This window comes from Moschus berezovskii, chromosome 7, assembly GCF_049115385.1.
Source record: "Moschus berezovskii isolate FMDL1 chromosome 7, NW_MosBer_1.0, whole genome shotgun sequence".
In the NCBI taxonomy this organism is placed as follows: Eukaryota; Metazoa; Chordata; class Mammalia; order Artiodactyla; family Moschidae; genus Moschus; species Moschus berezovskii.
This window is the reverse complement of record NC_142466.1, coordinates 67,315,507-67,329,145: the sequence shown is the minus strand read 5'-3', so window position 1 is coordinate 67,329,145 and position 13,639 is coordinate 67,315,507. Positions and strand designations below refer to the sequence as shown.

At 53.1% G+C, this 13,639-nt stretch overlaps 1 protein-coding gene across 2 annotated transcripts in view; it reads left to right on the top strand.

Moving 5' to 3' along the window:
• Window positions 1-219: 219 nt before the first annotated feature.
• Window positions 220-13,639, top strand: part of TLN1 (talin 1) — a 31,443-nt gene continuing 18,023 nt past the window's right edge. Inside the window, exons 1-17 of one of the 2 annotated variants that reach the window (XM_055426993.2) lie at window positions 220-496; window positions 6,480-6,642; window positions 6,886-6,983; window positions 7,235-7,364; window positions 7,447-7,599; window positions 7,852-7,994; window positions 8,103-8,230; window positions 8,944-9,004; window positions 9,625-9,729; window positions 10,045-10,200; window positions 10,953-11,054; window positions 11,227-11,303; window positions 11,530-11,710; window positions 11,884-11,997; window positions 12,109-12,217; window positions 12,447-12,655; window positions 12,802-12,900. In XM_055426993.2, coding sequence (XP_055282968.1) covers window positions 6,513-6,642; window positions 6,886-6,983; window positions 7,235-7,364; window positions 7,447-7,599; window positions 7,852-7,994; window positions 8,103-8,230; window positions 8,944-9,004; window positions 9,625-9,729; window positions 10,045-10,200; window positions 10,953-11,054; window positions 11,227-11,303; window positions 11,530-11,710; window positions 11,884-11,997; window positions 12,109-12,217; window positions 12,447-12,655; window positions 12,802-12,900 — 1,995 coding nt within the window. In that variant the 5' untranslated portion in view covers window positions 220-496; window positions 6,480-6,512. Of the gene's footprint in view, window positions 497-4,831; window positions 4,937-6,479; window positions 6,643-6,885; window positions 6,984-7,234; window positions 7,365-7,446; window positions 7,600-7,851; window positions 7,995-8,102; window positions 8,231-8,943; window positions 9,005-9,624; window positions 9,730-10,044; window positions 10,201-10,952; window positions 11,055-11,226; window positions 11,304-11,529; window positions 11,711-11,883; window positions 11,998-12,108; window positions 12,218-12,446; window positions 12,656-12,801; window positions 12,901-13,639 lie in introns of those variants that run through there. The other variant, XM_088837956.1, reaches the window with a different exon arrangement.

The following is a 13,639-nucleotide window of genomic DNA, read 5'->3' as shown; positions in this document are numbered from 1 at the left end:
GCACCTGCCCGCGAGGCATGCCGGGAGTTGGAGTCCCCGCCACCCCACCCCGGCGCGGAGGCGGCCGCGGTACGCGCCACGTCCAGAGCGCGATGCAAATAGAGGGGACGTGCCTTCCGCCCCCGCAGTCCCCGAGGGCGGGCCTTCTGAGGAAGCGGCTCCGCCCCGGGCTAGAAAAAAGGATTAGAGCCTAAAAGGGAACTAGGGCGCACTGCGGGCGCTTCCTCGGGACTGCGCCGCACCCTCGCTTCCTGCTGGGGAGGGGCTGCCGGTCGTCGGCGGGCTCCCGAGCATCGAGAGCTGGGGCCAGAGCAGCTTCCTGCAGTGCCCGCGACCATAGAGCGCGGGCCCAGGGCGCCGCCCGCGGGTGGGGGACGTTCCCGGGACGGAAGTGGCCGAGAGTGTCGAAGAGAGGGCGAGGCCGCAGCCCGAGAGCCACCGGGAGAACGAGCGGGTTAGCGGGCCGGCGGGCGGGGCACAGAGCCGGGCAGCGCAGGTAGGCCGGACCGGGAGAACTGGGGCCTCAGGGTGGGGCCGCGACGCCGGGCCAGGGAGGCGGGCGGGCAGGGCCCCTGACTTCTGCGTCTGTTTCGGGTCCTGTTTTGGAGAGGTTCGCGTCCGGTGTATCTCGGCTTGTGCTCTGAGTTAAATAGGCCGTTTTTCGGCAGCCAGGCCCTTCCTGGAGCAGTCCTCGGCCTGGGATAAGTTTGGGGGAGGGTGAGGAGTGGGTGGCAGTGTGGCGCAGGGCGGGGATCGGCTTTGAGGTTAGCTGATAGCGGGTACGTGAGTAGGAACGGGTGAGTCGGGGATTAAGTGGAGTTGGGTTTTAGGAGTTAAGGTTAGCTTTAGGAGTGTAAAGCTGGGGTTAAAATTTAGACTTATTAGTATGAGGTGCGTTTTGTGTAGGTGAAGTTCCGATGACATTATTTTGTTTTCTATAACGACCAACGTAAGTTAAGTTCAGGTTCAGGTTAACGTATGTCAGAGTTCAGGTTAAGGGTCAACAACAGGAACTAGGTTAGAAATTCAGTTTTAGGGATTAGAGAAGGTTAATGGCAACCCACTCCAGTGTTCTTGCCTGGAGAATCCCAGGGACGGGGGAGCCTGGTGGGCTGCCGTCTGTGGGGTCGCGCAGAGTCGGACACGACTGAAGCGACTTACCAGCAGCAGCAGCATAGTCAGTGCTTAAGGGCTATACAGGAAAGGGGTGAATCAGGAATCAAGTGACAAATGAACTTTAGGTTTAGGGATCAAGATTTAGGGTTAACGGCCGGGAGTTGGTGCTACAGGTAAAAATTAGATCAAAATTAGGGCTCAGGGATTGAATTCAGGTATGTGGTAGGACAGGGATGCCTGTCAAATCCAGTACTGGGAATCAGGAGACAATTACGGTCAGCGTTAATGTTAGAAATTTCAGGCAGTTTTCCGTGTTGTAGTTGAGGTCAGGGTAGTTGACCTCAGGCAGGTGAAATTTAAGAGACTGGAAGTAGGTAGATGCCCTTGTTTTGTGGGGAAGGCTTCTTTGGCCCAGGGAAATGACAAACTAATTTCAGGCTAGGGTTCTGGGCTAGCTGGAATTGCTGGCCTCAGGGATTCCAGCTTAATTCTATTCTCTAAGCCTCAGGCTCTTGCAGTGACCACCACAGTTGAGGGGGAGGAGTTCTCGGATCCTGTTGTTTACAAGGTAGGAGTTAGAAAAGAGTTAGGGACCCGGGACATGTACAGGGCTTAGTGATAGTGGCGGACAGCCTAGGGGAGAAGGGACTGGTGATTAAGGGGGAAGCAGACCAAGGAAACTGTTCCCATGCAAGAAGAGGATGGCTTAATTCTCTGAAAGTTCAGCCCTTCTGCCTCCATTTTCCCTCAGTCCCTCGAAATTAAGCCTTCCTCTCCAACTCTCCTCCCTGGCTCTGCATTTCACCCCGTCAGGCATACCCACTGACAGAATACTTCCCTTGCCTTTAGCTCTCTCATGCTGTTCATGTTACCTTCGCAGCCTCAGTTCTGCCTCCCTTCCCACCTCATAATCCACACATCCCACCTTCATTTATGCTCATCCACATCTGAGCTTTCCCATCATTTTAAAGCATTCTCCCACCATATTCAGCGGCTCATTCACCTGCGTACCTCCTGGTTATCTGCTAAATACCCCACCACCAGCCCAACACTACTGCCACGCCCTCAGTTCCTGCTATATGCCATTCTCTGATTCTAAGCCTCCTAATTTCTTGGCCCAGTTATAGATCCCCTTCCCCCACTCCCCCAACAGAAAAGAGGAAATGAGACCCAAAGAGGAAACTGGGTCTTGCTGATCCCACGCCCAACCAGGCCACTGACCACACCCCCTTTCACTCCCAGCCTGACCCTGCCACTGACCACAACACTGTCCCCTACCCAGCCTGACCCAGCCACTGGCGTCAGCCCATCCCCCTCAACTCCATTTTTACTTAGACACTGCCAGCGTCTCGTCCCTGTCCCCCTGTTGCACTCATTTAACCTGATTTAGCCACTGACCACACATCTCTTCTCAACCTCCTACTGCCTGACCTGGCCTCTGACCTCATTCCCTGTCTTAGCCTCCATCCACATAATTATTCTTCCTCTTCCCCCAGGCTGATTCAGTAACTAATTATATCCATATTTTTCCTACTGTTATCTTCCCTAGCCTGTCCTTGCATTTTTCTCTTCCCCCATTTCCAGCCTGATAATAGCCACTAAGCCCATCCTTTCTGCCCCTACCTGACTGCTAACTGCATCCCCTAACACAGCCTCATGTTTGTATTCTCACCTCCTGTCCTTTCTTTCCCCTCTCCCCAGTACTTTACCTAAATTCAGGCACTCTTGAATACCTGCTGATGACTGGAAGCTGTGGGCCTCCAGCCTCACTTTGGGTCCTGGTTCCTGAGTTAAGCCTGTCATCAGATCCTGTTGGTTCTACCTCTTCAAATTTCTGATGAGTGACATCCTCCTCTCCACCATTCTATTTCTGGCTTCATTACCTCCGACTTGTGCCAGTGCAGGGTCTTTATAACTAACCTCCCAGGCAGCTGCCAGAGTGAGTTTCCTGAAGTCTAGTTCTGGTTGTGCCCCGTCTCTGATCACAGCCTCCCTTGGCCTCCTGTTGCTCTCTAGTAGATGAAATCCCGCATCCTCCTCCTGAGTCCACCCCTGCCTTTCCATCCTAACTTTGACTTCCCCATCACTGCTCACTTGCAGGTACCCTGTGCTTCAATCAGCCTGCTCCTCACTTCCCTGAATGCTTCTCCGTGATTTCCTGCTTCTCCACCTTTGCTTATGCTATTCTCTCTGCCTGGAATGCCACCCCTGACTCATCTCCGGCTGGCTGGAATAGTAGAGAGAGCTTGGGCTTTGGAAAGACCTGGGTTTGGATCCTGGCTTCACAACTTATTAGCTGTGTGACTTTGGACAAGCACCTTGAGCAAGTGTTTAACTTCTTTGAGCCTGAGTTTCCTTATCTGTAAAAATGGAAATAACGACACCTACCTTGCAGGGTTGTTGTAAGGATTAAATGAAATTGTGTATGCAAAGCAATTGACATATCGTCAATAAAAGATAGATCATTGTTTTTTCTTATTATCTTTATTTGTTTAAATCTTGACTTCAAATGACACTTTTCATGGAGACATTTTAGTCCCCTTTCCCTGACCTGAAAGGGATCTCTCCCATAAGCACGTACTGCTTGGTTCTTACCTCATCCTGTCTTCTATTATAACTCTGTATGTAGCTATCCACTCTGCTGAGGGCAAACACGAGTGCTTACCCTTCTTGGTTCCCAGCCACTGAGAACGAGGGCCTTCCCCACAACAAGCCCTCAGAACTGCTCACTGGAAGACTGGAAGGAGAATGCCCACAAGAGAGATGTTGGGGCTGAGTGTTGTGTGCTTGATGACAGAGGTAGAGTTTTTATGGGAAGATAACGCTGTTGTGATGGAGCTGTGTAGGGGCTGTGTGCTTGAGATAATGTGTATGTATGTAGAGACTATAAGTAACTTTGTGGGAAAGCTCTGTGCGTAGGCTGGGGTACATTTAGGGAGAATGAATATGCATGGATCAGGATGGAGGTAGGGAAGGGTTGTGCTGGGGGAGGTCAGGTCCAGCCCTTCAGTTGCCCAGTCCCTAAATGAGCCCGCCGCAGCCTGAGGCCGGATATGTCAGTCTCACCCACAGCCCTCCCCCCCTCCCCGCGGTTACAGATTCAGAGGCCAAATTTGGTAACAGACTTGAGTGTTACTCCCCCCAACCCTCTTACATTCTGAGTCTGTCTTCAGCTTTCTCTGTCCCTCTCTGTAACTCCCTGTCTCTCTGCAGCGCCCTTTGTGGGTATCTGCTCTGACTGTATTCTCTATGTCCCCCAAATTCCTTACCCCCAGTACACTTACATTCCATTCCTTGCTGGGATTTGACCTCTGTTCTCTATCCTCCCCCCACCCCCCCAATTGCCCAACTCCTCTGGAATGCATCTCAGGAATGTCTTGAGGGAGGAGGAGCTCTCTGGGAGGGGGACATGGCGGGGGGTGGGGTGGGGGGGATTGTTGCTGTTCTGTAAAACATGGCGGAAAGCAGAAAGGGGAGCAAAGTTCTGCAGCCGAACAGGAATTGGACAGCTTCTCCCCTTACCCCCGGGGGCCCGCCTCTGTGCTCTTCTTGTCCCCAACTCAGTCGATTCCTTTTGCTCCTGCAGCCACTTAGAGCTGTGTGGGTGTCCACTCAGGACCAGCCTGAAAGTGAGGGTAGCCATGAGTCAACTCCCTTATCGGGGTCTCACCAGAGGTTTCCGTGCTTAAGGAGGAAGGGGGGTGTCCATATGTCCGGAGGAAATGGGGGGAGATGTGCAATTTCAGCTGAGGGTGGATGGTCTTTTCAGTGTGTCCTCGGCTTGACAGACCTTCCAGCCTTCCAGCGACCCTACAGCCAGGTCTGTCCAGCTATCGGGAGAGGTGTGCCGGGGAAGGGGAGGGGGGCAGAGACCTAGAACTGGGGAGAGTGGGAGGGTCCCCTCTTGTTGGGAGTAAAGATTGAGGGCGAGCTGTGGTTTATTCTTTTTGGAGACTCCAAGGTTATTTATAAGGTCAGAAATTGTCTGTCAGACTCCTGATCCAGACCTTTGCACATCTGCCTCCTGTCTCCTATTTCCACCTAGATTTTCAATCTCTCCTCATCTCTTCACCCTCCAAAAACATACCCCTTCCCAGCTTCCCTGGTTCTCAGCTGCTGCCTTCTGTTTCCTACCTTCTGCTTTTAAGACCCCAGCCTCCGCTTCCAAGCTTCTCTCTAGCTGTGCTTTCTCCCCCTTGGGGCTAGCAGTTTGCAGAGAGGGGAATGGGCTACCTGGATCTGCTCACCTCTCTTAGGTAAGAGGCACCAATCCCTGGACGGAGCTGGTCACATCATCAGCTGTCAGGCAGACTTGTTGTCTGGTGCACTGTGTGCCACCTGCCACCTCCACGGAGGGTGGAGCCTGGAGCGGGGGGTAAGGCTGGGTGGAACTAGTGTCCCCAGCGGGCTGTAAGGAAGACACTGTCAGGAGAGGCAGCTGAACTGGAGGGCAGTGTTTGAAAAGGACTTAGTGAAGAGGACAGAGCGTAGGAGGAGTTACTGAGAACTGGGTATTAACCTGCTATCTTAGAAGGAGCAAGGCCTGAGCAGTTAAGAGGGACTGGGCTCTCTCTCTGAGCTGCCTTGAAACACACACATACCCGGTCTGATTCCCCTTCTGCAAAATTAAAGAGTTGACTAGATCACTTTTGAGATCCCTTTGGATTAGAAAAATCATGATTCTGGCTTGACTGCTGGGGGAGCCAAATATGGACTGCACTGCTCCCAGAGGCCCCCAGCATGTCAAGTTACTGGAGAGCTGAGACACGTAAGCCTGGATGGCTTGAACAGCAGTGCTGGGCCTCTCTGCCAGACTAGCTCAAGTCAGTGTTTGCAGGGCTCAAGAGCCCTTGGGGATTATCTAATATAACGTCTTCATTCTGCAGAGGAGACTAAAGCTGTGCGAGGAAAGATCACGTGATGAGTCAGGGCAGCACTTTGGAAATCCCAGACAGGGAGAAGCGAGAAGGACATAGTCAGAGACAAAGAGAAAAAGACTGAACCAGGAAGGTGAAAATAGGGCAGAGACAGGACTGGGAAAGGAGGTGAGCAGGGACAAGGGTAAGAGAGAAACTCTTGGAAGAAAGAATGGAGGCCCAGATTCCAGTGCTCGGGGTGGGGTGGCGTCCTCAGGCAACACTGTTTCAGACCTGCCTTTGTGCCTTGCAGACCAACCTCTCCTTCAGAGGTCTCACACCTAAGACTAGTCCTTTTGATACAGCTCATCTTTTACTCTTTAATATCATTAAATAAAACAAGCTCACTGTTTTCTGCTTTGGTGACGCCCTTTCCTGGGTCTCCATGTGGGGGGCCTCCTCTCCTCCAATGAGGGTGTATTCTAATGCCCTGATGCCATGGGCCAGGTATAGCCAGGCTGGAGAGAAGAAGCCGCCACCATGGTTGCACTTTCGCTGAAGATCAGCATTGGGAATGTGGTGAAGACAATGCAATTTGAGCCGTCTACCATGGTGTATGACGCCTGTCGGATCATCCGTGAGCGGATCCCAGAGGCCCTATCTGGCCCTCGTGAGTCTGACTGCCCAGGTGGCTGGGGCGGGAGCCCTTGGTCCCTTCTCGTTCCCAGGCTCTAGGCCTTGGGAGATGACTCTGTTGTCCCCCAAGTCTTCTCATCTCTCAGGCGTGTGTTCCTTGGCCCCCACCCTCCTCTTTAGGCCCAGGATCACTGGGAAAATAATAAGGAGTAGTGGTGTAGCCATTCAACTACATTGGGGTTTTTATAAGCCTGAGCTGACTCATCTTCTCTTTTAGCCAGCGACTTTGGGCTGTTTCTGTCAGATGATGACCCCAAAAAGGGTATATGGCTGGAGGCTGGGAAAGCTTTGGATTACTACATGCTCCGAAATGGGGTGAGTATCACTTCACAAGGACCACCAATATCCTCTGCCATCACTTCCCTCCTTCTGCCTCCTATTCAGCACCCATCTCTGTTGTCTTTGAGCTCTCCCATGCTTTCTAATATAGGCAGTCATAATACCGTTTCCAAGCAAGCCACCACAGTCTTCCTTTTAGTAATCGACTTTCCTTCTCTCTCTGGCTGCCTAAAAAGAAAGTAATATCTTTAGCTTAAAGTGGGCCCCTCCTATTCCTGACCCAATAGGACACCATGGAGTATAGGAAGAAACAGAGGCCCTTGAAGATCCGCATGCTGGATGGCACCGTGAAAACTGTTATGGTGGACGACTCAAAGACTGTCACCGACATGCTCATGACCATCTGTGCCCGCATTGGTAAGGGGCCTGTGGGGCTGGGGGCTCAGAGGGAGGCCTAAAAACTCTGCTGGGGATGCTACCAACCCACCCCCTCCCCCAGGCATCACCAACCATGATGAATATTCGCTGGTTCGAGAGATTATGGAAGAGAAGAAAGAGGAGGTGACAGGGACCTTACGAAAGGACAAGACACTGCTGCGAGACGAAAAGAAGATGGAGAAACTGAAGCAGAAGTTGCACACAGATGACGAATGTAAGCGGAAGGGGGCTGGAGGGCATTTGAAACAACTGGGGTGTCGGGACCGCCATTTCTGCGTTATTTTCTGAGTTTTCTTTTGCAAGGCACTGTTTAAACACGGGCTGCATCTAAGGTGAAACAAAGTCCTACACTCATGGACTGGAATGTATTAGTGAGAGAGGGTGGGACTTGAAGAGACAAAAAATCAAAGACTGACGGTATAAGGGCTGCAGGGACTTGGCACTGAGGGGGCCCTCTGTGTCCCAGTGAACTGGCTGGACCATGGCCGCACCCTGAGGGAGCAGGGAGTGGAGGAGCACGAAACGCTCCTGCTCCGGAGGAAGTTCTTCTACTCAGACCAGAACGTGGACTCCCGGGACCCCGTCCAGCTGAACCTTCTCTACGTGCAGGTAGGGATAGGATGGGCCTGGTGGTGGGCGGCAGGGAGAGAAGCAGGAGCGTGGTGGGGTGCCCCTGCTCCCCACACAGCATTTGCTTCCTTTCTCTGTGCTGCCCAGGCACGAGATGACATCCTGAACGGCTCCCACCCTGTCTCCTTCGACAAGGCCTGTGAGTTCGCTGGCTTCCAATGCCAGATCCAGTTCGGGCCCCACAATGAGCAGAAGCACAAGGCCGGCTTCCTCGAGTGAGTGACCCTCATCCCATACCTGTCAGGGCCCAGGACTCCCTGCCACTGCGGCCCTAGCATAGTGCACCTGTCTCCATCCCAGGCCTTCTCCCCTGCTTCCTCTTCTGAGTTCCCAGGGCCTGACCCCTATGGGGGCCTTTTCAGCCTCCGTCCTCCATGCGTCTCTTCCCGTGTGGAATGTGAAAGTAGTCCAGACTCTGCCCCTGCCCCCTACTTCTGAAGCAAGCATGTCACTTTTTTGAGAGTCTCTGAAGAATTGTGCTGCAATAGCCAGAGGCAAACAGGGTACATTTTTGTCACAGGAAACATCAGATTTCAGAAGTCTCATAGGTCTCATCCACTGGTATTTCTCAGAATATATAGAGTTTGATATGGTCTTTCTCAGCTTCCTACAAGCATGGTCATCCTTCTAGTGAGCTCCTTCTGCTCCCTAAAATTGTGATCTAGTCTTTCTTTTCCCCAAGAAATGAGCCTCCAACTCAAGTTCCCTCAGTCTCTTTCCCTGTAGAGAGAGATGCAGGCTGCATTCAAGAGTTAGTACTAAGTCACTTCAATTTCACGGACAATCTAGACTCTCGTGCCTTGAATCTTCCTTCTCCCCAAAGATAACACTTTCCTAGACGTCTCCTCACACCCCCAGGCCCACAGTCCATGGCCCACATAGCCCTGATGCTGTCCACTACATGCTGACCCTCCCTTTTCTGGTGTAGCCTGAAGGACTTCCTGCCCAAGGAGTATGTGAAGCAGAAGGGAGAGCGCAAGATCTTCCAGGTGAATGGCGGCAAGGGACATGTTTGGGATGACCTGGGAGCTTTGCTGCCTAATCCTACTGACTGAATGGGCCCCCTCCTCGTCACCCCTACTCTGCTTCCGCCCACCAAGCTATTCTCCTACCTTTCCTGCGCCAAGAAAGCAAAAGACCTGGGCTTCTGGTCTGTGCTACATCACTGCATCTGCTGTGGAACTCAGTTCAATAATCTTGTTTTCTTTCCTTTCCCTCTAACATGGGATAGCAATCTTCCCTGAATAGGACTGGTAGGGAATTCACTGTAAAGAGTAGATCTTTGTACAGACGGAAGGTGTTATCTCTGCTCTTTGAATCCTCAGCCCAAAAGGCCTTCTGTTTGACCTTCTACTTACTAACTATGCCTTCACATCTGTAGAACATCTCCAAGTGCCTTAACTGTATCCTTCGCTTCTTGAACCATCGCTTCTGCATATTCTGTATCAGCCCACCCCTCACCTTCTCATTTCTCATAGCCTGCATCCCTTAACCTTTGCTGTGTTCCCATAATACTCTCCTGCCGTAGTTCACATACCAACCTAACTTCTAGTCTGCAGTGTCCTCTTACTCAGGTTTTGTTAAAAGTTTCCCCATTTCATACTCGAAGGCGCACAAGAACTGTGGACAGATGAGTGAGATTGAGGCCAAGGTACGCTACGTGAAGCTGGCCCGTTCCCTCAAGACTTATGGCGTCTCCTTCTTTCTGGTCAAGGTGGGTTACTCACCCTTCTCCCTGTCCACCCTTATCTCTGTTCTTACCCTTTCCTCTCTGAGTCTCTAGCCCTGCCCTGAGTCACATTTTCTGCCATTCCCCAAGAGTTTCGTTTTGTTCCTTGTGAAAACTTGACCCCTTGTCAGCACTTCCCTCCCTGCCCTGCATTTTTCCTCCCTTTCCCTTTATCCTAATGTAGCCTTGTCCAGGTCCATCCATAGACACCCCAGTTTAGCTCTCTTGCCCCCATCAGCACCCCTTTGTGGTCTGGATCTGATCCCCTGACTAACAGCATCCACGACCTCTGCCTCACAGGAAAAGATGAAAGGAAAGAACAAGTTGGTGCCCAGGCTTCTGGGCATCACTAAGGAGTGCGTGATGCGAGTGGATGAGAAGACCAAGGAGGTCATCCAGGAATGGAACCTCACCAACATCAAACGCTGGGCTGCATCTCCCAAGAGCTTCACCCTGGTGAGCTGGGTCTTGGGGAGAAAGGGCTGTGTAGTTTTCAAAGAAGGGGCAGCCACAGAGGTCTCCCCAACCCATCTGTGCAGGGGTAGGTACCCTGAAATCATTATTCCAGAAAAAAGGAGAACTTTGGAGCTATTGTAGGAACTTGGAGTTTAGAATAGAGGAGAAACTCTGTCCTGGAGAATGAGAGAAGCTAAAATGAAACATTTTTAAAAATCAGCAGAACCAAACTGTAACCAGCAAGCTGAGATCACAGGCCACTTGGAGTGAGGGAAGAAAAAGATGATAGAAAAATAAGCCTCCCTTCTTTCAGCAGCAACTCCTTACAGCAGCCCTGCCTCTAGCTTTCTGTTTTGGCATTTACGAATTGAAGACTGATCCCACCTTGAGGAAGTGCCCCACTGAGAAGGGAAATTGGTAAAGGCAATTTTTCCATTTTGGATATTAGTGCTCATCCTTAACTCTGGTCATTTAAAGATGAATGTGTCTCCCAATTTTATCATCAGGGTGACCGAGATTTCCTAAATGCCTTGTATTTGAAACTGTGTAGCGTAAAGGATACTCCTTAGAAATAAAGTATTTCCCTCCAAGGGAAATAGAGAACTAGGAGACAGAAGAAAGGCTGTTGTCCCAGAGGCTGCTCACATGGGAGGGCACCCTCAACAGCTCGGCCTTGGGCTCTTGCCCCACCCGTTCCTGTCCCAGGTTGACTCAGGCTTCCCCACTGAGCCCCGCCCCCATTGTCCCCCTAGGATTTCGGGGACTACCAAGATGGCTACTACTCAGTGCAGACGACCGAGGGGGAGCAGATCGCTCAGCTCATCGCTGGCTACATCGACATCATCCTTAAGAAGGTGAGCACTGCCTCCCCCACCCCCACCTCCTCTGTCTCTTCCTGTACCTTGCCCCCACGCAGGTCCTTTAGAAACTGGGACCTAGGTCCTGGAAGATGGCTGACTGGGGAAAGAAGAGGCTGCCTTTTCCACTTCCCTCTTCTTTGACGCTTGTTCCTTTTTTCTCCTACAGAAAAAAAGCAAGGATCACTTTGGGCTGGAGGGAGATGAGGAATCTACTATGCTGGAGGACTCAGTGTCCCCCAAAAAGTACGAAGGGAGCTGGGCTGACCCCATTCCTCAGGCAGGGAAGGCAAGGCGTGACCCCAAGGACTGGGAGGGTGGGGGTCCTTAGGATGGCTGTCTGTCGAGTCTCAGGCTGTGGTGAGGTCTCACGCACCCCCCAGAGCACAGGACAGGCAGAGGCGGTAGAGCCGGTGGGAAGGGGATGAGAGGAGGAGGTCCTCGGAACGCTCCCTGAACGTCTCCTCTTCAGGTCCACTGTGCTTCAGCAGCAGTATAACCGGGTGGGGAAGGTGGAGCATGGCTCCGTGGCCCTACCCGCCATCATGCGCTCCGGAGCCTCGGGTCCCGAAAATTTCCAGGTGGGCAGCATGCCACCTGCCCAGCAGCAGATTACCAGTGGCCAGATGCACCGAGGACACATGCCTCCTTTGGTAAGAGTGCCCCTACTGCTGCCATGATTCTGGGCGACCCCCCTCTGCTGGGCCTGGCTGGGAGTTAGGCAGTCTTTTCCTGTGTCCCTATTCATATTCCTCTCCTTGGCCTCAGGCTCTCCTTTATCTTTTCTCTCTAAATGTTCCCTGTTACTCTTCTCCTTGTCTTATAGACGTCAGCCCAGCAGGCACTCACTGGGACCATCAACTCCAGCATGCAGGCTGTACAGGCCGCCCAGGCCACACTGGATGACTTTGACACTCTGCCCCCTCTGGGCCAGGACGCTGTGAGTGTGGGATGGAGGAGGGCCAGTGGTGCTGAAGCTGGAACTCCAAGGACCAGGGTTGGGGTTAACTGGAGCAGAGCCAATCCTGAGGTTGGTTTCTCTTCCCCTCAGGCCTCAAAGGCCTGGCGTAAGAACAAGATGGATGAATCCAAGCATGAAATCCACTCCCAGGTAGACGCCATCACTGCTGGTACTGCCTCTGTGGTGAACCTGACAGCAGGTAGGCTGGATGCCGAGCTCTCTGGGTAATGGGGGTGGGAGGGCGAGTGTGTGCAAGCATGCGTGTGACTGGCTCAGATGTGACTGCTCCTTGACTCATGGAAGGGACTGTGTGTGTACGTCTCCCTCAGCATGGGGGGTGGGGGTGGGGTGTCTGTGTGTGTATGTGTGTGTGTGCGTATGTGACTAACTGCCTGTGACTGATCTCCTCGTCTTCCTCCTCCTGCAAGGGGACCCTGCTGAGACAGACTACACGGCAGTGGGCTGTGCAGTCACCACCATCTCCTCCAACCTGACGGAGATGTCCCGTGGCGTGAAGCTGCTTGCCGCCCTGCTGGAAGATGAAGGCGGCAGCGGCCGGCCCCTGCTGCAGGCGGCCAAGGGCCTGGCGGGGGCGGTGTCAGAGCTGCTGCGCAGTGCCCAGCCAGCCAGTGCCGAGGTCAGGGGCCAGGGCTCGGCACGAGGGAGAGGAGAGGGTCCAAGCCCAAGGATTGCAGGGTGGAAATGGGGAACCGTGGGCGTGTAGGACCCATGGACGTCTTGGCAGAGACTGGGCAGCTTCTGACTGGGGTTCACTCTCCACAGCCCCGTCAGAACCTGCTGCAAGCAGCTGGGAACGTGGGCCAGGCCAGTGGGGAGCTGTTGCAACAAATTGGGGAAAGTGATACTGACCCCCACTTCCAGGTTGGTGACTCACCCAGCCCTCAGAACCCCAGCTTCTAGGAGGTGACCTCTGATCCTGAATCCAGCTCTAGTCCAGCTACTATAAATTGACCCCTCAGAGCCAACCTGAACCTCTTTCCAGGAATCACACTGGGAACCACCCCCAGAGGGGGCTAAGAATTCAGAACCCCTGAATCCCAACTTAACCTATTAGTTCACCCTTGGCCCTTGTTGGTGATACTTTTTTTGGCCACTGTCATCTTTCCCAGGCTTCCCCATATGTAGCCCTCACCCCAACTTGAGGGCCTCTTGACCCCCTTCTAGTCCTTTAACCACATACCCAGAGGATGCTGCCCCCTCCCCACCCCATGCCAATTTCCTCAGCTGACTTGTCATCCTGGATTTCCCACGCAGATCTGTGCACCCAGCGGGGCTGGGTTTCCATCTCCCCCCGATCCCCCCACGGTAATGGCCTCTGGCCTGGGCCTTCCCAGCTTTGTCCTCTCTGAGCCGCATACACTCGCTCTGCACTCTGCCCTGGCCTCCGGGGAGCAGAGCATGACGGGAGCTGGGGAGGCGTGGCACAGGCAGGACCTGAGAAAATGGGATCCAGAGGGTCGTACAGGGACTTGTTCCCGAGACTCCAGGGTGACTGCTTCCAACCAAAGACGGAGAAGAAATAGAGAAAAAATGCTGGGGGTGGGAGGGACCCTCCTGGCATCCTGTTGTAACAGCACTGCCCGCCTTCCCTCCCCATCGC